Here is a 24,301-nt window from a genome sequence, read left to right as displayed (position 1 = left end):
CATCCCACTCTTCCTGTTTCCCTGCCCACCTCCCACTCTGGTTCCATGCTCCAGGTTCCTCTCCCATCAGACTCCACTACCCGCAGCCCTGTGTCACCTCCACCTATCACCTCCCAGCCTCTGTCCTCTCCCATCCTCCTGTCAACATTCCTCAGCCGGATCCACCTATCACTTCCGAGCTTCAGCTCCTCCATTTTCCCTCACCTCGTTATGTTGGCAGGTTTTTTCTAATCACTAACTGGGCAGGAGATCTATATCTCTCCTTACTGCCGGCTGTGTTTCCTCTGTTCCTGCTTTGTGGAATTTGCTTTTCTCGCTGAATCATAGGGATTCATAGATAGAGAGTGAAATACGCCATTCGACCCATCTAGTTTGTGCTGAACTATTCCTCCAACCCCATTGCTCTGCACCCGGACCATAGCCTTCTCATTCTTGTACTAATATAAATTTCTTTTAAATGCTGAAACCGAGCATGCACCCAGGACTTACACTGTATCACTTCCGCCTTTTTGTGTGTACAGCCTGGCCGGAGGGGCATGTGAGCTGGGGAGAAGTCCGCTTGAAGAAGTTACTGAGACGGTGTGTTGATCGGTCCTGTAGTTCCGGATAGTGCAAAGAACACAGGGACAGAAAGTGAAAGCCAGCGTTTTTCACTCTTCGGGCACCATTTTAGTTGGTCACAGTGAACTCCGTGAGTCCTTGGACATGGAGGATCATCTGTCTTGTGCTGTATGTCATGATCTGTTTCAAGATCCTGTCTTAATCGACTGTGATCACAGCTTCTGCCGATCCTGTATTACTCAGTACTGGAAGAGCCCCGGCACAGCGGCCTGTCCCATATGTAGAAGAGAGACTTCCTCCAAAACCCTGAGGCCAAACCGCACCCTCGCCGGCATCGTTGAGTCGTTCGCAAACCGGGAGACAACGCAGCAGGAATGCAGCCGCCACAAGGAGAAGCTGACGCTGTTTTGCCAGACCGACAAGCAGCCCCTCTGTGTGCTCTGTCAGCATTCAAAGAATCATCGTGGCCACGAGCTGTTGCTGCTGGAAGAGGCCGTGCAGGAGTTCAAGGTGAGCAGACGGAAAATCACAACATCCAAACGTGTCGGTTTTATCTCCAGAGTCCGAACGTCGACTGTACGTCTCCCTATAGATGCTGCCTGGCCTGCTGCGTTCCACCAGCATTTTGTGTGCGTTGCTTGAATTTCCAGCATCTGCAGATTTCTTCGTGTTTGCGATGGGAAAGATTGCACTCGATCTGTGTTGTGCGCTAGTTGTTGCACAGTTGCCAGAAATATTCAAAGAATTCGTGCTTCTACTTTCCTGCCGGTGCCGGTACATTCTCCCTGTGACTGTGTGTGTTTCTTTCGGACGCTTGCTTCCTCCCGCAATCCAAAGACATACCGGTTGGACTTAACTATAAATTATCCCACGATTAAGATACCAATAAAGGGCCAGAAGGGTCTACCCACACTGAATCTCAATAAATTAATAAATTAATTAGTTAAATGGGTGCGGAAGCACATCATCCTTGACACCAAGGAGTGGCCTGACAAGAAGAGGATATGGATTCACTGAAGCAAAACTTGTAAATGATGACTAGACCTTCCTACAAAATGCGGAAGGAACTCAGCAGGACTGGCAGCTTTGAGGAAAAGATTGCAGTGGTCATTTCGGGCTGAAACCCTTTGGTAAGATTATCCTGCCTTCAGTCCTCCAACATTTTGTGTGTGTTGCTCAGATTTCCAGCATTTGTAGATTATCTCTTGTTTGTGACTAAACCTTTCCATCAATTGGCCAAATATCCATTCAACCAGTTCAGCAAGTTGGCTCTATGTGACCCTTCCTTGGAAAGTCGTCTGCATTTTAACTGTCTGCAGTCTTACTGCTGTAATTTTCTTGTTATGTAGTGTGATTACGTGATTCTTTATATCTCTGAGCAACGCAATCCCTCGTGGAATTATGATGTTGTAGCTATTAGTGAAACATGGTTGCAGGAAGGGTGTGATTGGCAACTAAATATTCCTGGATTTAGTTGCTTCAGGTTTGATAGAATAGGAGGGGCAAGAGGAGGAGGTGTTGCATTACTTGTCCGAGAAAATCTTATGGCGGTGCTTTGGAAGGATAGATTAGAGAGCTCCTCTGGGGAGGCCATTTGGGTGGAATTGAAGAATGGGAAAGGTGCAGTAACACTGATAGGAGTGTATTATAGGCCACCTAATGGGGCGTGTGAGTTGGAAGAGAAAATGTGTAAGGAGATAGCAGATATTTGTAGTAAACACAAGGTGGTGATTGTGGGAGATTTTAATTTTCCACACGTAGACTGGGAAGCTCATTCTGTAAAAGGGCTGGATGGTTTAGAGCTTGTGAAATGTGTGCAGGATAGTTTTTTGCAACAATACATAGAAGTACCGACTAGAGATGGGGCAGTGTTGGATCTCCTGTTAGGGAATGCGATAGGTCAGCTGACAGATGTATGTGTTGGGGAGCACTTCGGGTCCAGTGAACACAATAGCATTAGCTTCAATATAATTATGGAGAAGGACAGGACTGGACCTAGAGTTGAGATTTTTGATTGGAGAAAGGCTAACTTTGAGGGGATGCGAAGGGATTTAGAGAGAGTGGATTGGGTCAAGTTGTTTTATGGGAAGGATGTAACAGAGAAATGGAGGTCATTTAAGGGTGAAATTATGAGGGTACAGAATCTTTATTTTCCTGTTAGGGTGAAAGGAAAGGTCAAAGGTTTGAGAGCACCATGGTTTTCAAGGGATATTAGAAATTTGGTTCAGAAAAAGAGGGATGTCTACAATAGATATAGGCAGCATGGAGTAAAGGAATTGCTTGAGGAATATAAAGAATGTAAAAGGAATCTTAAGAAAGAGATTAGAAAAGCTAAAAGAAGATACGAGGTTGGTTTGGCAAATAAGGTGAAAGTAAATCCGAAAGGTTTCTACAGTTATATTAAAAGCAAGAGGATAGTGAGGGATAAAATTGGCCCCTTAGAGAATCAGAGTGGTCAGCTATGTGTGGAACCAAAGGAGATGGGAGAGATTTTGAATGATTTCTTCTCTTTGGTATTCACTAAGGAGAAGGATATCGAATTGTCTAAGGTGTGGGAAACAAGTAAGGAAGTTATGGAACCTATGACAATTAAAGAGGTGGAGGTACTGGCGCTTCTAAGAAATTTAAAAGTGGATAAATCTCCAGGTCCTGACAGGATATTCCCCAGGTCCTTGAGGGAAGTTTGTGTAGAAATAGCAGGAGCTCTGACGGAGATCTTTAATATGTCGTTAGAAACGGGGATTGTGCCGGAGGATTGGCGTATTGCTCATGTGGTTCCATTGTTTAAAAAGGGTTGTAGAAGGAAGCCTAGCAATTATAGACCTATCAGTTTGACATCAGTGGTGGGTAAATTAATGGAAAGTATTCTTAGAGATAGTATTTATAATTATCTGGATAGACGGGATCTGATTAGAAGTAGCCAGCATGGATTTGTGCATGGAAGGTCATGTTTGACAAACCTTATTGAATTTTTTGAAGAAGTTACGAGGAATGTTGACGAGGGTAAGGCAGTGGATGTAGTCTATATGGACTTCAGCAAAGCCTTTGACAAAGTTCCACATGGAAGGTTAGTTAAGAAGGTTCAGTCGTTAGGTATTAATGCTGGAGTAATAAAATGGATTCAACAGTGGCTAGATGGGAGATGCCAGAGAGTAGTGGTGGATAATTGTTTATCAGGATGGAGGCCGGTGACTAGCGGGGTGCCTCAAGGATCTGTTTTGGGCCCAATGTTGTTTGTAATATACATAAATGATCTGGATGATGGGGTGGTAAATTGGATTAGTAAGTATGCCGATGATACTAAGGTAGGAGGTGTTGTGGATAATGAGGTGGATTTTCAAAGCTTGCAGGGAGATTTATGCCGGTTAGAAGAATGGGCTGAACGTTGGCAGATGGAGTTTAATGCTGAGAAGTGTGAGGTTCTACATTTTGGCAGGAATAATCCAAATAGAACATACAGAGTAAATGGTAGGGCATTGAGGAATGCAGAGGAACAGAGAGATCTAGGAATAACTGTGCATAGTTCCCTGAAAGTGGAGTCTCATGTAGATAGGGTGGTGAAGAGGGCTTTTGGAACGCTGGCCTTTATAAATCAAAGCATTGAGTACAGAAGTTGGGATGTAATGCTAAAGTTGTACAACGCATTGGTAAGGCCAAATTTGGAATATTGTGTGCAGTTCTGGTCACCGAATTATAGGAAAGATATCAATAAATTAGAGAGAGTGCAGAGACGATTTACTAGGATGTTACCTGGGTTTCAGCAATTAAGTTACAGAGAAAGGTTGAACAAGTTAGGTCTCTATTCATTGGCGCGTAGAAGGTTGAGGGGGGATTTGATCAAGGTATTTAAAATTTTGAGAGGGATAGATAGAGTTGACGTGAACAGGCTGTTTCCATTGAGAGTAGGGGAGATTCAAACTAGAGGACATGATTTGAGAGTTAGGGGGCAGAAGTTTAAGGGAAACACGAGGGGGTATTTCTTTACTCAAAGAGTGATAGCTGTGTGGAATGAGCTTCCTGTAGAAGTCGTAGAGTCCAGTTCAGTTGTGTCATTTAAGGTAAAATTTGATAGGTATATGGACAGGAAAGGAGTGGAGGGTTATGGGCTGAGTGCGGGTAGGTGGGACTAGGTGAGATTAAGGGTTCGGCACGGACTAGGAGGGCCAAGATGGCCTGTTTCCGTGCTGTGATTGTTATATGGTTATATGGTTATGGTTTTCCTCTCCCTGATGAAACAAACACAGTCTTGCACATTGAGCTTATACATTCCACAAGAATTATTCCCTCAGTTGCTGGAATTCTGGACTCTCCCTGAACAAGTCTGGGAACCCTAACATGCCAAACTTAAAATAATGAAGATTCCTGATGAAGGGTCTTGGCCCAAAACATCGACTGTTTACTCTTTTATGTAGATGCTGCCAGACCCGCTGAGTTCCTCCAGCGTTTTTCCCAACATTTTTCCCAACATTCATAACTGATGTGTCGCTCATTCAATACACTACGTACATATGGTAACTCCCTGTGAATAACCCATCCTCATATGTATGCTATACTGTTCTGCAGAGTGGTGTTTGTATTCAGGTGCCAACAAATTCACACTGATCTGCAAAATCCCTTTCAGAATGATCTGAAACGCTTGCTTCAGTGTGTTGAGTCCTGAAATGACCATACGTTGTATCATCTGCACCAAGCATAACTTATTTAAAGATTCCAAATAATGTATAGAAATTCCCTTGATAATTGCATTATCTGATTCTGCTAATGAAGGTTTTGTGCACATGGTGTCTTGTACTTTAAACAGCAAACACAAATCAGAACATAATTAGCAGCCCAGGACGTTTGCATGTGTTGAGTCAAGACTGATGCAGATACATATCAGTTAATCCATTTGAGGGTTCTGAGAGCTTCCCTCATGCAGAAGGCTCTCTGGTCAGGGATCTCACTGCACCAGAGAGGTTGAGGGAAATCAGTTGAATGGTTGGGGGGGGGAAATATTGATGTGATCCAGAAGCATCTTCAAGATTTCCTCAGCTCTGTAAACCACATGGACTTCCCATCCCAGATGCACACTCACCAAACTACGAGTGTTTCAGCAATTGGACTACAATCTTGAGAAAGAATGTCCTACACATCCCACCTTTGCTAACAAATTCCCCCAGTTTTTGTAAAATGTCCCTCCAATCAAAAGCAATGACTGCTGATTGTGTGCCTGGAGACCCGAGTTCTTTGGGCACAGAGCTCTGAAGAAGCAATGCAACAGGCTTTTAACACCATAAATCACCATAAATTTGGGGTTCTAACATTTAACAGTCGTTCATTCTTTGGGACACTCCTCTGTTTTTGTGGATGCTTGTGAAGGAAAAGAATTTCAGGATGTACAGTGGCATGCAAAAGTTTGGGCATGCAAAAATTTCTGTTACTGTGAATAGCTAAGCGAGTTAAAAATGACCCAATTTCCAAAAGGCATAAAGTTAAAGATGACACATTTCTTTAATATTTTAAGCGATTACTTTTTTATTTCCATCTTTTACAGTTTCAAAATAACAAGAAAGTAAAAGGGCCCGAGGCAAAGGTTTGGACACCCTGCATGGTCAGTACTTAGTAACACCCCCTTTGGCTTGTAACTGCTTTCTATAGCCAGCTAAGAGTCTTTCAATTAGTTTTTGGGGGATTTTCACCCATTCTTCTTTGCAGAAGGCTTCTAGTTGTGTGAGATTCTTGGGCTGTCTTAAATGCACTGTTCTTTTGAGGTCTATCCACAAAGTTTCGATGATGTTTAGGTTGGGGCACTGTGAGGGCCATGGCAAAACCTTCAGCTTGCGCCTCTTGAGGTAGTCCATTGTGGATTTTGAGGTGTGTTTAGGATCATTATCCTGTTGTAGAAGCCATCCTGTTTTCATCTTCGGCTTTTTTACAGACGATGTGATGTTTGCTTCCAAAATTTGCTGGTATTTAATTTAATTCATTCTTCCCTCTACCAGTGAAATGTTACCCATTCTGCACCCTGTTTTCTCCAAACATATCTTTACTCATTGTGGCCAAAAATGTTCTATTTTAGCTTCATCAGTCCATAGGACTTGTTTCCAAAACACATCAGGCTTGTTCAGATGTTCCTTTGAAGTTTTTGGCCACAATGAGCAAAGATATGTTTGGAGAAAACAGGATGCAGAATTTCATGAAAAGAACACCTCTCCAACTGTTAAGCACGAGGGTGGATCGATCATACTTTGGGCTTGTGTTGCAGCCAGTGGCATGGGGAACATTTCAAGCACAAGCTGAAGATTTTGCCATGGCCCTCACAGTCCCCTGACCTAAAATCATCGAGAATCTGTGGATAGACCTCAAAAGAGTAGTGCATGCAAGATAGCCCAAGAATCTCACAGAACAAGAAGCCTTTTGCAAGGAAGAATGGGTGAAAATCCCCCTAACAAGAATTGAAAGACTCTTAGGTTGATACAGAAAGTGTTTACAAGCTGTGACACTTGCCAAAGGGGGTGTTACTGAGCACTGACCATGCAGGGTGTCCAAACCTTTGCTCTGGGCCCTTTTTCTTTTTTGTTACTTTGAAACTGTAGGAGATGGAAATAAAAAATTAATCTTGCTTAAAGTATTAAAGAAATGTGTCATCATTAACGTAATCCCTTTTGGAAATCAGGTCATCTTTTACTCGCTTAGGTGTTCACAGTAATTTAAGTTTTGACCAGGGGCGCACAAAGTTTTGCATACCACTGTATATTGTATACCTGTACAATTCTCCGACATTAAATGTACCTATTGAAATGTCTTTCTGTTAGAAAGATAGGCAGACAGATAGTTAGATTGCTAGGTACAAAATGGAATCACATGAAATCATTGAAACAGACTTACTGGGTCATAAACTCTGAGACTGAGTATTTTCAACATTTACAGTCAATTTCTGATTTCCAGCTTCTGTTTTTTTAAGAAAATCTTCTTTTTGAATCATGAACGGGCATAGATCAGACCCCAACCTCATGACACCAGCTTATAGGATCAGAGGTGATTGGATTGTAGTCCCAATCCAATTTCTGTCATCCCCAGGAACCCTTCATCCTTTTGCTTCACAAGAAGATACCCCACATTCAGGGCAATTTTCACTGGAAGGAAGTTCCAAGCATTTATGCGAGAATGAAAAAAAAATCTTTTATGAGTGGCTAGTACGTTATTTTTGAATATGACCCTAAATTCTAGATTCTGTCACAGGAATAGACGTCATCTCCACATCCACTCTGTCATTACCCTTCTGGATCCTGTATCTGTCAGTCATGGGGTACCTGGTGCAGGAGGTGTAGCTCCAGAGACTCATCTGCTGTCGGTGTGGAGTTTTCACATTCTGTCTGTGACCTTGGGAGTTTCCACCAGGTGCTCCAGTTTCCTTCCACATCACAAAGACACACGGATATTGGTTTAATTGGCCTCTGTACATGGTTTGTGGTGCATAGCTGAGTATAAGGCTGGTTGGGTGGAATCCGAGGACAATAAAGTGGAATTAGTACAGCTAGGAAGAGATGAAGCAACTATGTCCACATAGAGACCCTAAATCTGATCAATTTCTCATGGAACAATCCGCTAATTCCACATATTAGTGCCATTAACTGAATTGATTCTAATGTTATTAATATCCTTTTTCGGTAATCTTATTTTAAAACATTACAAATAAATAACATTCTACATTGACTGAAATAAACTGATCTCTTGCAGGAAGAACTGAAAACCTCACTGAAGCCAGTCCTGGACAAGAAGGAGGAATGTGCTGCGGTAAAAAGTGATTATGAGAAAACATTAAATCATATTCAGGTACATAATAATGTCACATTGTTCCATAAGCTACAATCACATTGAAACTCAGACTGCAAGTGAATAATTCAGTCAACACAATTCTCCCTCAATGACCTCCTGTAGTGGTAAATCCTGAGAAAACTAATATACATCCCCTGATTCTTAGTTAGAGCCTCCTCTTCAGAGTACGTTGCTGCCTGGCTCCCAGTAGTGAGACGTCACTGATTCTGGTAACAGCACAATATCTGTCAGTGCTCAGACTCTCTCTTATTTTCCAAAGGACCAGGGAGAAATGGCAGAGAAACAGATTAAAGCAGATTTCGAAACAATGCATCAGTTTCTCCGTGACCAAGAAAGGATTGCGCTGGTAGGTCTCAAACTGGAGAGAGAGAGAAACTGCCTGGAGATGAAGAAAAAGATCAAGGATGCAACAGAAGTCATCTCATCACTTTCAGACACCATTCAGGACGTTGAAGAAGGGCTGAAGGAAGAGGACAGCATCAAATTTTTAACAGTACCTCTCCCTGATTTTATTCTCTTCATCCTTTTGTTAACACTGATATTAAGATCAAACAGTTTGCCATACAACAGTACACTATTATGATACTAATGGTATGGAGTCAGGCCGTTCCTCACATCAAGCCCACAGCGATGTTTACTAGCATCACCAGCCCCTGACACCCATTACTATATGATCCAACTTCAGTCTCACCTCAAAACTTTACAGTTTGAAAACACTCTCTTATTCTGTATCTGTTTTCAGCTTCTTTTACTTCAGCTAATTATCTGAATTTGAGCAAGTGACCCTTTCCATTTGAATCCTCTGCTTCATCATATATTCAGCTAATACATATTTTGGATTCACCATGTTTGGTGAAATACTAAGATGAGATGGTGATAAATAGACGTTCTGGTGATGGAAACAGGATGGTGGGTGGTAGCTTGGTGCCAGATGAACTTCAATACTGAGAAAGATGACATGTTATACTTTGCCAGGAAGAGGATAATGTAGCACTGGAGATCACAGAGCTAAACTTGGTACACCAAGAGAGCCATCTCAAAATGCATGCCCATTGGTCACTAATATAAAATGCACTAACCCCTGTAACATTCACATTTATTATCAAAATGGGTAGATGTCACCTTATACTACCTTGAGATTGATTTGTGTCATTTGGCTCACTAAATCTGGTGCCCAGTAGCATCAGCATTCCTCCTAGTTCCAAAATCTTGGCCCTGCTTGTTGCTGTGTAATTCTGGCAATATGAAGAACATAGAACAGAACAGCACAGGAACAAACCCTTGTCCCATGATGCTTGTGCTGAACATCATGCCATATTAATCTGAACCCCTCCTGCACGTACATGGTCCACGTCCCCTCCTGTTCATTCACGTCTGTCTAAAAGTCTCTAAACCACCATTATCTACTTCAAGCAGCACCCCTTGCAGCAAATTCCAGGCATCCACCACTCTCTGGGTGAAACTTTTGCCCAGTATATCTCCTTTAAATTTCCCGCTACTACATGAAGTCCTGTCCTCTCATATTTTAAATTTCTAGCCTGGGTAAAAGATTCTATCAACATTATAAAGATGGGAAAATCTGCAGGTGTGGGAAATCCAAAGCAACACACACAAAATGCTGGGAGAACTCAGCAGGCCAGACAGCAACTACGGAAATGAACAAGCATCAATATTTCAAGCTGAGACCACTCACAGTCATGAAGAAGGGCCTTGGCCTGAAACGTCAACTGCTTGTTTACTTCCATAGATGCTACATGACCTGCTGAGTTTCTCCTGCATCTTGTGTGTGTGTCTCCTACATTAGCCATGTCTCTCATAATTTTCTCAACTTCTTTCAGGTCTCCACTCAGCCTCTGACACCCTAGAGAGAAAAGAAAACAAGAATGTCAACCTCTCCTTCCAGTCTAATCCAGGCAGCGTCCTGATAAACCTCACAGGCATCCTTTCCAATCCCTGCACATCATTCCTGTAATGTGTGACAAGAATAGCACCTGGTTCATCAAGTTAACTTCATTCAGAAATAACAGCAACGTCCTCAATCACTGCACGTTGACGGTGAAACTCCAGTGACCACTATCCGGTCTCTCCCTGCTCACTGGTCTCAGACCGGGAGTTTGACCACAACTGTGCAGTGTGGGAGAATGTTCTGATTGTTCAGACAGTGAGCAGTTAATCCAAGAGGGAACACAGGACAAATGTCTTCTGAATGAGCCAGTTTTCTGCTCTGACCACCCTGTGATGCCTCCAGTTTTTAATCCTGTCAGATTTGATGTGCATCAGCTCGTACTGTACCTCGTGTTGTGGGATATCCACCCGTAGAATCTCAGAATCAGAATCAGGTTCAATATTACTGGCAATTGTCATTAAAAATGTGTTGCTTGTAGCAGCAGTACATTCTAATACAAAGATTAAAAATTAGAGATATATGAAAATTAAATAATTAGTGAAAAAGAGAGGGAAAAAACAAAAAGAATAGTGAGATAGTGTACATGAGTTCAACGTCCAAGGGCAGAAGCTGCTCCTGTACCTCCTCCTTGATGGCCGCAGTGAGAAGAGGTGTTGTGGATCCTTTATGACAGATGAGGGCTTTCTGAGGCCTCACCTTTTGAAGATTTCCTCAATGCTGGGGAGCCTAGTGTCCACAATGGTGCTGGCTGGGTTTGCAACATTTTGCATATTTTTCTGATCCCGTGCAGTTAACCCATCTACACCAGATGGTGATGCAAACAGTTAAGATGCTCTCCACAGTATTTTTGTAGAAATTTGTGAGTCTTTGGTGACAAACCAAATCTTGTCTAACTCCTAATGAAATGTAGTCACAAACATGCCTTCTTTGTAACTGGACCAGTACATTGGGCCTAGGATAGAATCTTAGAGATGTTGACTCCCAGGAACATTCCAATTACTTTGTATTGAAATCTTATCTCTACATAAATATTAATACCTGTTTTTATTCCACAGAAACTTCCAGAAACCCAGAAAAGGTATAATTTACTGTCTGTGTTGATATGAGTTGAAATTTCTATTTCTAACATGGTTTAACTCCTAGGCAATGGATCACTACTGACATTGTCATCTCTTCCAGAGCAAAACGAACTGTGCCAGAGCTGCAGAAGGTTTATCCTTTAATAAATGTGGGGAAGCATGTTGGCTCACTGCAGTACAGAGTGTGGAAGAAGATGCTGACAGTCATCAATGCAGGTGGGGTGGAGACTTCGTGATGCAGCTCTTAAACTTCTCATTGATTTGATGTCAATGGATATTTTTGCCAATTTACAGCAGTACTTCACTTGTAGCTTTTAATGAATAAATCCCCCAGGCCAGAAATCTCGTTGAAGCATGAGGGGGCAGATGTGGGAAACACTGACCTCGTGATGTCTGTTGGCCTTGTGGCAGTCTGTCGAATGTTGGTTATTTGCACATGGCTCGTCCATGCCCGTGTTATTTCCTGTTGGCAGAGCAGACTTTGTAGGTGGGCATGGACTGATAAGAAATGTGATGGTCAGGAGGCAGGGGACTTCACCTGAGAATGACTGACATTCTGCAGCTATCTGCTCCCAGTTCTAGTCATCCTCGACCCCAGTGATCATTTCAAAAGGGAAATGAAAGTTTCAGATAAAAGTTAGTGTGAGCGGTGTGTGTGACTGGATGTTCCAAGACTTGGGATAAACACAAGAAACTGGTCTCTGGTCACTTGTGCTCTCAGTCTCTGTGACTTACACCTTCCCCCCCCCCCCCCCCCACCAACTCTACCACCACTACCACTGTCGTGCACCAACATTCGCCATTTGCAGTCATTTGGCATTAAAGAGGCTGTGTCTGTTGCTTTTCCAAATGTGCCTGTTTCCACCTGTACCACACCTTGTCACCTCCCTGATGTCTGTACAAGGCAAACCCTCATTGCGGTTAAATGTGGAAAACTGTGGATGGTCACTGTTCCTTCCTCAAATCCAACTCTCATTAACCCCACCACTGTACGGAAGGAGGGCTGATGACCAAGGTGGTTTCTTTACCATGGAATAGAGTGCAGTTCCACAGAATGTTCTGAGAGCATCTCCAGTCAGTTTTGGAGAAATGAGGATTTGGAAAGGGCTCTGTAATGGAAAGCAGTCAGCTGTGAGGTGTGACGTCAAAGGGGCTCCTAATCTTTTACAATCTGTATGAATGATTTGTTATGACAGTGGGATGCAAAGTATCCAAGTCTGCTGATGAGACAGACCGAATTCCCATTGTGGGCTGTGTGAAAGATGCAGAGGGATGTCAGGATGATGGACAGTTGACATGGCAGGTCTGGAGCTTTCATCGAGACAGAAGGGTAGAGGGATAGAGGGTGGTGACCAGTGTTGAGAGATGAGGGGAAGGGCTGGATCAAGAGGTATCAATACCACTGGGGGATCATGTGTCCAGCTGTCCTGTGATCCACTCTCCAACTCAGACACGGCTGTTCAGTGTTGTGCATTACCTCACGCAGAGCCTCTGGTCTTTAGACACACGCTCTCTGCCTTTCACTCTTACCCAGATGCATCTGGTAGGAACGTGCTCTCCTTTACCTGTTGTGCAGGTGGGGAGCAGACCTGTCATTGGTCTGTCTCCCTGTTCAGATCTTTGGATCCCTGCTGATTCCACAGCCGCCACGGTGCTGTCGGGAGGGTGGTGAGTGTGACTGACTGACATTCTGTGTCCATCTGTTCCCAGCTCCGGTCATCCTTGACCCCAACACAGCCAGTCCTTATCTTCTGCTGTCTGATGATCTGAGAACCGTGAGATACACCGACAAATGGATGCAGCTTCCCGATAACCCACAGAGGTTTGATTTCTGTGTGTCTGTCCTGGGATCAGAAGGATTCACATCAGGAAGACATTCCTGGGAGGTGGAAGTGGGGAATAAGACAAACTGGGACTTTGGCATAGCCAAGGATTCCATCAACAGGAAGGGGCAAATCACCCTGAATCCGGATAATGGATATTGGGCAGTGGCACTGAGAAATGGGACAGAGTACTATGCTTGTACTAACCCATGGAAACGCCTAGAGCTGAGTGTTCACCCGAGAAAGATCAGGATCTCCCTGGATTATGAAGGAGGAAAAGTGTCCTTTCATGATGTGGATAACCTGACCCATATCTACACTTTCAATGGTACATTCACTGGGAAACTATACCCTTACTTCTCTCCATATCTTAATCGTGATGGCAAGAATTCTGACCCACTGATAATCTGTCACCGCAGAGTAACAATCCAGGAGGATGAAGATCCAACCTGGGAATAAAACTGCAGCTGGCATCAGGAACAACTTTCCCAGACCGTGTACCGATAGGGAGCCCTCACAGGAAGCCCAGAGAGAATCAGAAATCTGCAATGAGTAGCCGATAATCTGCCCCAGGACTCAGCGGGACAGTGTGGGGCCCGGGCAGTGGTGCAGGCTCTGGGAAACCTTACCAACATTAACAGGGAGAATCCGGAAAACCAGGATCAGAAATCCCAGTTGTATTCCATAGTCTGTGCTTTCCTTCAAATTACTTGTTCATACGCTAACCACAGAACTGTTGGTGATTCGAGACCGTCCAAGCCCCGGTTGACATTAAAATGAATGCAGCCTATTCCTGCAGATTATATCGTTGGGATTCACAACAATTGTCTATTTGGAACTGAACTAGAGGGACTGCAGGGTTATCAGGAATGTTGAGGGCATTTATACTCTTTTTCCAAAGACGTGATTGATGAGGTACATCATTCTGTGCCATGAGGTTCCTTGAACAACAAATTTGAATTTCTGAAGCATCGAGGAGGTTGGTCGGCCCAGCAAGACCATGCCAGCTCTCTGCAGGACTGAACGAATCAGTCCTATTCCCCGGGTGTTTCTCGGTGGTCCTGAATTTTTCTAGGCTTTCATGCAGTCACATTGCACTCTTCAAAATCTGTGACAGCAGCTTTAACTGGTGCAGTTCCACCAGAAAGACAATCACCACAACTCTGGTCTGTGGTGGCGGCTGTCATCAGAGCAGACTCAATGTGCTGGAACTTCTCCCAACTACCTCCCCAATTCTGTAAAGTCACTTGGATCTGGTTGGGTCTTTCCTGTCTGTTCCCTATCTGATCCTATCTGATTCAGCATGGATCAAAACTCATCCAGTGCTACCCTGTGTGTATTAATCATAGAGTCTATCACAGAAAAAGGCCGTTTACCTCACAATACCCTTGCCATCCGTGATGTCGTCACACTGTACTTCTGCCTGTATTCTCCATTCCTATATCCCTCCTCCTCTATCCCTCTGTTCCTCTATCCTTCCATTTCTCTCTCCCTCCATTCCTCTATCCTGCCTTTCATTTATTGAACCTTCATCATCCCTCCATTTGTCTGATCTTCTGGTTCTGTATCTCTCTGTTTTTCTATCCATTGCTCTAACCTTCCATTCCTCTCTGTATCTGTTCCTCTATCTCTCCATTCCTCTGACCCTCCTCTCCCCTATCCCTATATTCATCTGAGCTATCCCTCCATTCCATTATCTCTCTGTGGTTAAGAAGACATAAGGTGTCTTCATCAATCATGGTATTGGGTTTAAGAGCCAAGAGGTAATGTTGCAGCCATATAGGACCCTGGTCAGATCCCACTTGGAGTTGTTACGAATGTGCCACAACTTTGAAGGGCCGAAAGGTACAAAGTCGCCCCCATCCTTCTTGAGAATCACAAGATCGCTATTAATTTGGGTCTGGGACCCAGGAAATGAGAGAGAATCCTCAAGGTTTTGGAATGTGTCCTGGCCTCAGCAAGACGGAACCATTGATAACGGCCATTGTCTCTTGGAGACGGAATTGTGTATTGAGTACTGTACTATTCATTGAAGCCCTCAGGGGACAACCAGAGTGGGCTGGTTGAGGGATTGCATCATCCCAACCTGATTGACATCTGAGACCCCGTGAGTAAGGATAAAAGAGGGTATGGGGAACAACCCCTTTGGACGCACCAGGAGAAACGCTAGAAATTCCGTGACAGCATTTAATAGCGACAGCTGGTGGGGCTCGCGTGCGACCTTTTCCCTTGCCTGGGAATTGGCGGCCTTACCACAGAAGAACGGCTTAGCTAGAGGAGAGGCCACCAGTGAATGGCCACCCCAACGGGACTCCCGAAGGATCGAAATCATAAAAGGAATTGGCAAGTTTCTAAAAATCTCTCTCTCGACTCTAACCAAAGGCTGCAGTCTGAATGAACTGAGTGACTTTCATATTTCCATTGGACCATACATTTATCCCCTAGACAACGATAGAGCTATTTGTTATTGAGTATTATTATACCCGCACTTTTAGATTTAGTATTGATGACGTATATTATCTGTATGTTTGCATTGATATTATTTTTGTGTATTTTTACTAATAAATACTGTTAAAAATAGTACCATCAGACTTCAACGGACCTCTCTATCTTTGCTGGTAAGTGACCCAGTTACGGGGTTCGTAACAAAGTGGGGGCCTCATCTTGAGATTTGATACCAAATTGGAGGGCCAGTGAATCAGGCTTGGATCTGGTTGCGTGGGTAGCCAGACGGGAAACCAGCAAAGATGGACGTGGATGAATTTATAGAAAACCCGACTCTGAGGCTAGAGGCGGCCACAAAGTCGGAATTGATAAATATTGCGAAAGGACTAAACCTCGCAGAGGTGAGGTTGTCGATGAAAAAGCAGGAGGAGCGGAGGGCCATAACTCAGTATTATATTGTGAAGAATGTGTTTTCTGCTGAGGTATTGGAAAATATCCCTGAAAGGGTACCCGCTAGTGAGACGGCTCAGTTAGAGTTGGAGAAATTAAGGTTGGAACATGAAATTAAGTTAAAACAGCTGGAAGCAGCTGAAAAGGAAAAGTAGCAGGAAAGAGCTGAGAAACAAAGGGAGCATGAAATTCAGTTAAAACAGCTGGAAGCAGCTGAAAAAGAGAAAGAGAGAGCCTAGAAGGAGAGAGAGTATGAGGAGAAAGAGAAACAGAGGCAACATGACTTGGATATGGAGAAGTTAAGGCAAGACCTAAGAGCGCAAGGGCCAGACCGAGAGGAGAGGTTTAATGTTAGTCGGGAGTTGAGGATAGTACCTCTGTTCGAGGAGACGGATGTTGATAGTTATTTCTTGCATTTTGAAAAGGTGGCAGTGAGTCAGAAGTGGCCCAAAGAGCAATGGGTGGCTTTGTTACAAAGTGTGTTAAAAAGGAAGGCACAACGGGCATATGCGGCGTTGTCCATGGAGGAGGAAGAGTCTGAGAATTATGAGAAAGTAAAGGCGGCCATTCTTCAGATCTACGAATTGGTACCTGAGGCCTATAGACAAAAGTTCAGAAATTTAAAGAAAGGGTGGAATCAGATGTATACCAAGTTTGCCTATGAGAAGAGTGTGCTCTTGGATCGTCGGTGTGCAGCAGAAATAGTGGAAGAAGATTTTTGTCGTCTCAGGGAGTTAATTCGAATTGAGGAATTTAAAGGTTGTGTTTTGGATAATATCCGGATGTACTTGAATGAGAAGCTGAATAAGTCCATCTCTGAATTTGCTAGGTTCGCAGATGAATATGCCCTAACCCACAAGACAAAGTTTTCCTCGAATAAAAGTTACCAGAAAGACTGTGGGAACGGTAGAGAAAGCCCGCCAGCTGAGGCAGAGATTCAGCCTGGAGCTAGTGGTAAAACTGAGGAGGAGGAAAGGCAGGCTGGCAGGAGGGTTCCTGGCTTGACCTGTTTTAATTGTGGAAAGGTGGGTCATATTGCATCTAAGTGCCTTGCTCCGAGGAAGGAGACAGGAAAATGGAAAGCAGCAGTCCCTATAGGATGTGCTGTGGTGATCAGTAAATTGATGAGAGAGCCCCAGGTAGACAGAGTACGAGAAGGGTCTGAGAAAGGTATTTCAGAAGGAACTGTGTCTGTGAAAGAGGGAGACACACCAGTTCCAGTGCAGATCTGGAGAGACATGGGAGCTGAACTGTCATTGATTAGCAGTAAGATACTGGATTCTGGTCGCAAGATGGGAATGGTAGCTTTGAGAGGCATAGGAAAAGGGACAAAAGCGGTGCCCTTGCATAGGATCATTATAAATTGTGAGCTGGTATCTGGACCAGTTGAAATAGGGGTGCGATCAGAATTCTCGAGAACTGACGTAGACATCCTTCTGGGTAATGGTTTAGCCGGTGGTAAGGTTTGGTCAGCAATGAAGCTGACGAGACAGCCTGTAAGTGTTGAGGACCCGCCCCTAGGTTCCAAGCTCTATCCTGCATGCACGACCACTCGCAGCATGTCGAGAAAGGCAGCTGAGAACGAGACCAGGTTTAAATCCAGCCAGTATCGATTTGGCCGAGATGTTTTTACTGACCCTGTACCAAGAGGGTTTAGATGGTGGTAAAATGGAGAATAGTAAAGTGAAAGAGAGTAAGGGCGAGGAGGTAGTCCTGCCCTTAGCCAGGAGAAAATTTATAGAGGCACGAAGTAAAGATGAGAAACAGATATGGCTGTTAAAAGGTCCAGGGTTGGACATGGATGATCTGTCTGGTTTGGCAGAACTGTTTGAAGAAGTTGAAAATTCTAAAGGTGTTCCCGATAATGAAATAAGGGCAGTCCTAGATGAAAAGGATGCCATTACCTTGAAGAAGTCTGCTGGGTTGGCAGATGAGGTTGTTACAGCCCGCGGGGTTGAGTTTACTCCGGAAGGGAGTTGCCCAGAGAGGAACTGGGAGGATCAGGGGTATTTAGAATTTGAAAAGGGTACGGGTATTGAAAGCCTGGAAGAGGCAGATGTCCCATTTGAGTGTGTTCAAGATGTGGACGCACGTGGTACTGAACCTAGTAATGGAGCTCAGAAAAAGTCTGAGGTATTTGATTCAGTTGAAAAGGAACGCAGTCCTTGTGGGTCAGATGGTTCAGTGAAGAAAGGTTTAACCTTGGTAATAGTGGGAAGTGAGAATTCCCAGTTGTTTGTGCTCGAAGGTGTGTTAAAAGTTAGTGAGGAGATAAAAGGTGGTGATGTGAATCTTATTATTGAAGGAAAAGGGAAAAGTGTAGTTCCCAAATTGAATGAAGAAAATTTAAAGTCTGGATTGATGTCAGAAGCAGCAACCAGGCTACAGAGACAATGGCTTGGTAACACAGTGCCTGCGAATCAATTACAGGTTGAGTTGGAATGTAAAGGTGCCCCACGCGCTATTGTTATTCAAGAGTGTGTTGTGAAAAAGCAGAATTTGAAATGCTGTTTGAACAAAGAGTTTAAACTGAAAACTAATAGCATGAAGGGTCCTGAAGAGAAAACTAGCAATTTGCTTAAAATTAAAGAATTGTGTGGAAATTCGGAAAATGGTCTAAGTTTGGAACACATTGTTGATAAAATAACTCCTATGGAAGGAGCCTACGAAAACCTGTTCCACACTTGTATACAAGTTAACCACGTGGGAGTTAACTGGAAAAGGGACGAGGGTTGACGGGATGCCTTTTTAACTAACAGGATCTGGTTTTAAGGGATTTCAACAAAGCATGTGAATAATAAAGACAACCCCATGGAAGATTGACTGTTAAGTTTGAAAGTAACATAAAGATTAGTATTTGCATGAACTTTTGTAGTATACACGTAAAACTCTTCAGTTTTTTGTTTGCTGAAGAAAAGGAATAAAAATAGGTGGTTATCAAATTGGAGTCTGATGCTACAAGAATTTATTAAGGTACAAGATATTAAGATGTTAAAGGAAGTGACAATGTAATTGTTAACTGTTTAGATGCTGAATGGAATGTATAACTATTACTCTGTAGTGAAAAAAAACTCTTTTGTATTGTGTTAGATTCTGAACTCCTGTAAGACTCTGTATTAATTCATTTTTTACCGATGGTAAAAAAGCTTTGAAGGAAGAGGGTGTTACGAATGTGCCACAACTCTGAGGGGCCGAAGGGTACAAAATAGCCCCCTCCTTCTTGAGAATCACAAGATCGCTATTAATTTGGGTCTGGGACCCAGGAAATGAGAGAGAATCCTCAAGGTTTTGGAATGTGTCCTGGCCTCAGCAAGACGGAACCATTGATAACGGCTATTGTCTCTTGGAGACGGAATTGTGTATTGAGTACTATACTATTCATTGAAGCCCTCAGGGAATGACCAGAGGGGGTTGGTTGAGGGATTGCATCATCCCAACCTGATTGACATCTGAGACACCGTGAGTGAGGATAAAAGAGGGTCTGGGGAACAACCCCTTCAGACGCACCAGGAGAAATGCTAGAAATCCCGTGACAGTGTTTAATAGCGACAGCCAGTGGGGGCTCGTGTGCATCCTTTCCCTTGCCTGGGTTGGCGGGCTCACCACGGAAGAACGGCTTTAGCTAAAGCAGAGGCCACAAGTGAACGGCCACACCAACGAGACTCCCGACGGATCAAAATCATAAAAGGAATTGGCAAGTTTCTAAAAATCTCTCTCTCGACTCTAACCAAAGGCTGCAGCCTGAATGAACTGAGTGACTTTCATATTTCCATCGGACCATACATTTATCCCCTAGACAGTGATAGAGCTATTTCTTATTGAGTATTATTATACCCGCACTTTTAGATTTAGTATTGACGACGTATATTATCTGTATGTTTGCATTGATATTATTTTTGTGTATTTTTACTAATAAATACTGTTAAAAATAGTACCATCAGACTTCAACGGAACTCTCTATCTATGCTGATAAGTGACCCAGTTACGGGGTTCGTAACAGAGGACTGTGCTCAGTTCTGGTCACCTCACTACAGGAAGGATATGGAAATCATAGAAAGGATGCAGAGGAGATTTACAAGGATATTGCCTGGATTGGGGAGCATGCCTTGCGAGAATAGGTTGAGTGAACTCAGCCTTTTCTCCTTAGAGCGACAGAGGATGAGAGGTGACCTGATAGAGGTGTACAAGATGATGAGAGGCATTGATCGTGTGGATAGTCAGAAGCTTTTTCCCAGGGCTGAAATGGCTGCCACAAGAGGACAGAGGTTTAAGGTGCTGGGGAGCAGGTACAGAGGAGATGTCCAGGTAAGTTTTTTACTCAGTGCATGGACTGGGCTGCCGGCAATGGTGTTGGAGGTGGATACAATAGGGTCTTTTAAGAGACTTTTGGATAGGTACATGGAGCTTAGAAAATTTGAGGGCTATGAGTAAGCCTAGTAATGCCTAAGGTAGGGATATGTTTGGCACAAATTTGTGGGCCGAAGGGCCTGTATTGTGCTGTAGGTTTTCTATGTTTCTATTCCTCCATCTCTCCATTCTTCAACCTCTCTGTTCCTTTCCTATTCAGGATCTTGCTGAAATGTATCTTAAACCTTGATGTGGCAACTGTGTCCGCTACATCCCCTGACATGTTCCAATGACTTGACCCCTCAGCCCTGATCAGAAGAGGATTCCATTCTCTCATGTGACCCTCTGTGAGATGTAATCCCACTTCACCTCTGACATAAATAGACTACCACTTATCATGAAACTACAGCCCCTGGTTTCTGATTGCCCTCGAGAGACAACGTTTACTCAGCATCTCCTCTTCTTTAGGTTCTGCAGAGACTTACAAATTTCAGAAATGTCATCTCCTGGTTTCATAACCCTAAAAAGTATCAACACAAATAGCTCAGCAATTCCTCAGAAAGCAGCAACCCAGAGGCCTTTCTTTGCATTTTCAGCTTCTCTGCTCTTTTATATAACACCTCGTCAAACAGCCAGCACACTTACTGGCTCATCTTTATCTATCCTGTTTGTTGGATCCAAACAAGATGCTCCACATCTTTTGTTGTAAACACATTATGTTGTAAAATATGATTTACTGTCTTTATTCAAGGAACCTTGAACAATTTGATTAAGGTTGTGACATTGTGTGTACCTTTCACTAGAGTGTTGCAATAAAGCTGAAAGTGATTACATCCTTGTTCTGTGTGGTTGCTTCCTATTCAACAGGCTGTAATTCAGATTATGTTTGGGGACACGAGACATTATTTGTCTCAGGTCGTATATGTTCAAAGTTTCAAACACTCATTTATTATCAGAGAATGTATCCATATACAACTCTGAACTTTGTATTCTCCAGAGAGCCACGAAACAAAGAAAGAACAGGAATGTCATTCAGAGAGAAACATCAAACCCACCCTCTGTACAGCAAAAACAGCACTGACTCCCTCAAAATCCCCTGCTCCATATAAAACCAAGCAGGAACATCAACCCCCAAAAAACAACCCCTCCCCTACACAAAAAACTATCCAAGCATCAACCCACAAACACACTCCCCTCAGGCAACAAAACAAAAAGGAACGGGTGATAAAAACACGTATAAAACCCATAAGTCTGAAAAAGCCCACAGTCCAGAAACACAGTGGTTCAATCCACAAACACAGAACGACGATACTATCCTCATCGAGAGAGAGGGACACCACACGAGGCAGAGCCCTACCTGCCTACCACAGTGATAGTCCACTCACAGAATCCTTCCCCTGCAGTGATCAGAAGGGAGACAGACGGCACCGAAACCTTCACTCCCTCACCCTCCACATTCGACTCGGTATCTCTATCTTCCTCAACGCTTTAATTTGCAATTAATGGACGCTTTGAATGGCAAAATTGAGTCAAATGTCAGCTTGTGCACCATCTTAGGTTGTGATGCTGTCACTTCATGTAATTTATTATAGAATTATAAAGAAGTGCCTTTGATCGAGGCATGGCTGTGTCAGCGAGTCAGACCAGTGGGAAGGAAAGTAGCTTTATAGAGCGGGTGTCAGAGTAGAAGAAATTAGGGTAGGAGGGCTTCAGCGATAATGGGTCGAGGCGAGGTCAGTTACCTGTGAAGAATAGGAATAGGAAGTATGTCCGTGAGGCTGGTGTTCTGTACTAGGTGTCGGATGTGGGATGTCCGGGAGACTCCCAGCCTCCCGTGTGGCCACATCTGCACCAGGTGCGTCGAGCTGCAGCTCCTTAGGGACTGGGTTAGGAAACCAGAGATGCAGCTCGGTGACCTTCATCTGTTCAGGAAAAGTGGGGAGGTGATAAGGGAGGGGCTATAGGCAAGTAGTCACACCGGGGCCTTGGGAGACAGATAAGTGGGTAACAGACAGCAGAGGGAAGGGCACAAGTCAGAAACTAGAGTGTACCCCTATGGCTGTGCCCCTTAACAATAAGTACTCCTGTTTGAATACTGTTTGGGGGGGATGGAACCTACCTGGGGGAACAGTAGGGAAAGGAAGAAGGCAGCAGTGATAGGGGACTCTATAGTTAGGGGGTCAGACAGGTGATTATGTGGACGCAGAAAAGAAACACGGATGATATTTTACCTCCTAGGTGCCAGGTTCCGGGATGTTTCTGATTGTGTCCACGATACCTTGAAGTGGAAAGGTAAACAGCCAGAGATCGTGGTACATACTGGTACCACGACTTGGGTAGGGAAAGAGGTCCTGAAAACAGGCCACAGGGAGTTAGGAAAGAAGTTGAGAAGCAGGACTGCAAAGGTAGTAATCTCTGGATCACTGCCTGTGCCACGCGACAGTGAGTATAGGAATAGAATGAGGTGGAGGATAAATGCGTGGCTGAGGGATTGGAACAGGGGGCAGGGATTCTGATTTCTGGATCATTGGGACCTCTTTTGGGGCAGGCATGATCTGTACAAAAAGGACAGGTTGCATTTGAATGCCAGGGGGACCAATATCCTGGCAGGGAGGTTTGCTAAGGCGACTGGGGAGAGTATAAATTAGAATTGCTGGGAGTGGTAACCGAACTGAAGAGATGGAGGAAGATGTTCTGAGATGTGTCTATTTTAATGCAAAGAATATTATGAACAAAGCGGATGAGCTTAGAACAGGGGTGGCCAAGCAAAACTGCGAATGTTCACAAAGGACGAACAAAGCACAACTTCGTAACGCATGAGTGTCAATTGTAAACTGACAGGCAAAAATCCTGTGACGCACCACTGGTGCAGACGCCTTACACTTAAGAATCAAGCATGTATTGAACAGTTATGGAACAACTGCAGAACAAAAGTCCTTCTTTCCTAGTTTGACTCATTGAACATTTTTAAAATTAAAAACAGATTAATGTAAAAGAAGATAACATTCGCCAAAAGATGGATCAGTATTTGAGCTATGATGTGGTGGCCATTACAGAGACTTGGATGGCTCAGGGGCAAGAATGGATACTTCAAATGCTGGGTTTTAGATGTTTCAGAAAGATCAGGGAGGTAGAGAAAAGAAGTGGGGGAGTGGCACTACTGATCAGAGATAGTATCACGGCTGCAGAAGAGGAGGAAGTCAAGGAGGGATTGTCTACTGAGTCTCTGTGAGTGGAAGTTAGGAACAGGAGGGGGTCAATAACTGTTTTTTTATACAGGGACATCGAGGACCAGATAGGGAGACAGATTCTGCAAAGGTGTAATAATAATAGGATTGTTGTGGTGGGAGATTTTAATTTCCCAAATATTGATCAGCTTCTCCCTAGAGCAAGGAGTTTAAATGGGGTAGAGTTTGTTAGGTGTGTTAAAGAAGGTTTCCTGACATAATGTGTAGATAAGCCTACAAGAGGCTGCACTTGATCTGGTATTGGGAAATGAACCTGGTCAGGTGTCAGATCTCTCAGTGGGAGAGCATTTTGGAGATAGTGATCACAAATCTATCTCTTTTACCACAGCATTGGAGAGGGATAGGAACAGACAAATCAGGAAAGTGTTTAATTGGAGTAAAGGGAAATATGAAGCTATCAGGCAGGAAGCATAAATTAGGAACGGATATTCTCAGGGAAATGAACGTCAGAAAAATGGCAAAAGTTCAGGGGATATTTGTGTGGCATTCTATATAGGTATGTTCCAGTGAGACAGGGAAAGGATAGTAGGCTACGGGAACCATGCTGTAGAAAGGCTGTTGAAATCTTCTCAAGCAGAAAAAAAAAGCTTACAAAAGGTTCTAAAAACTAGGTAATGACAGAGA

General features: G+C 43.7%; 1 protein-coding gene across 1 annotated transcript; it reads left to right on the top strand.

Moving 5' to 3' along the window:
• Positions 1–509: 509 nt before the first annotated feature.
• Positions 510–13,646, top strand: LOC132394714 (zinc-binding protein A33-like). Its single transcript, XM_059971098.1, has 6 exons — positions 510–1,071; positions 8,281–8,376; positions 8,639–8,872; positions 11,341–11,363; positions 11,465–11,580; positions 13,075–13,646. The coding sequence occupies exons 1-6, from the start codon at positions 706–708 to the stop codon at positions 13,644–13,646; spliced, it is 1,407 nt and encodes a 468-aa protein (XP_059827081.1). The 5' UTR covers positions 510–705.
• Positions 13,647–24,301: the final 10,655 nt, after the last annotated feature.

This window comes from Hypanus sabinus, chromosome 5 (genome assembly GCF_030144855.1).
Source record: "Hypanus sabinus isolate sHypSab1 chromosome 5, sHypSab1.hap1, whole genome shotgun sequence".
Taxonomy (NCBI): domain Eukaryota; kingdom Metazoa; phylum Chordata; class Chondrichthyes; order Myliobatiformes; family Dasyatidae; genus Hypanus; species Hypanus sabinus.
The sequence above is the reverse complement of the archived record's forward strand: the minus strand, read 5'-3'. Positions and strand labels throughout refer to the sequence as shown.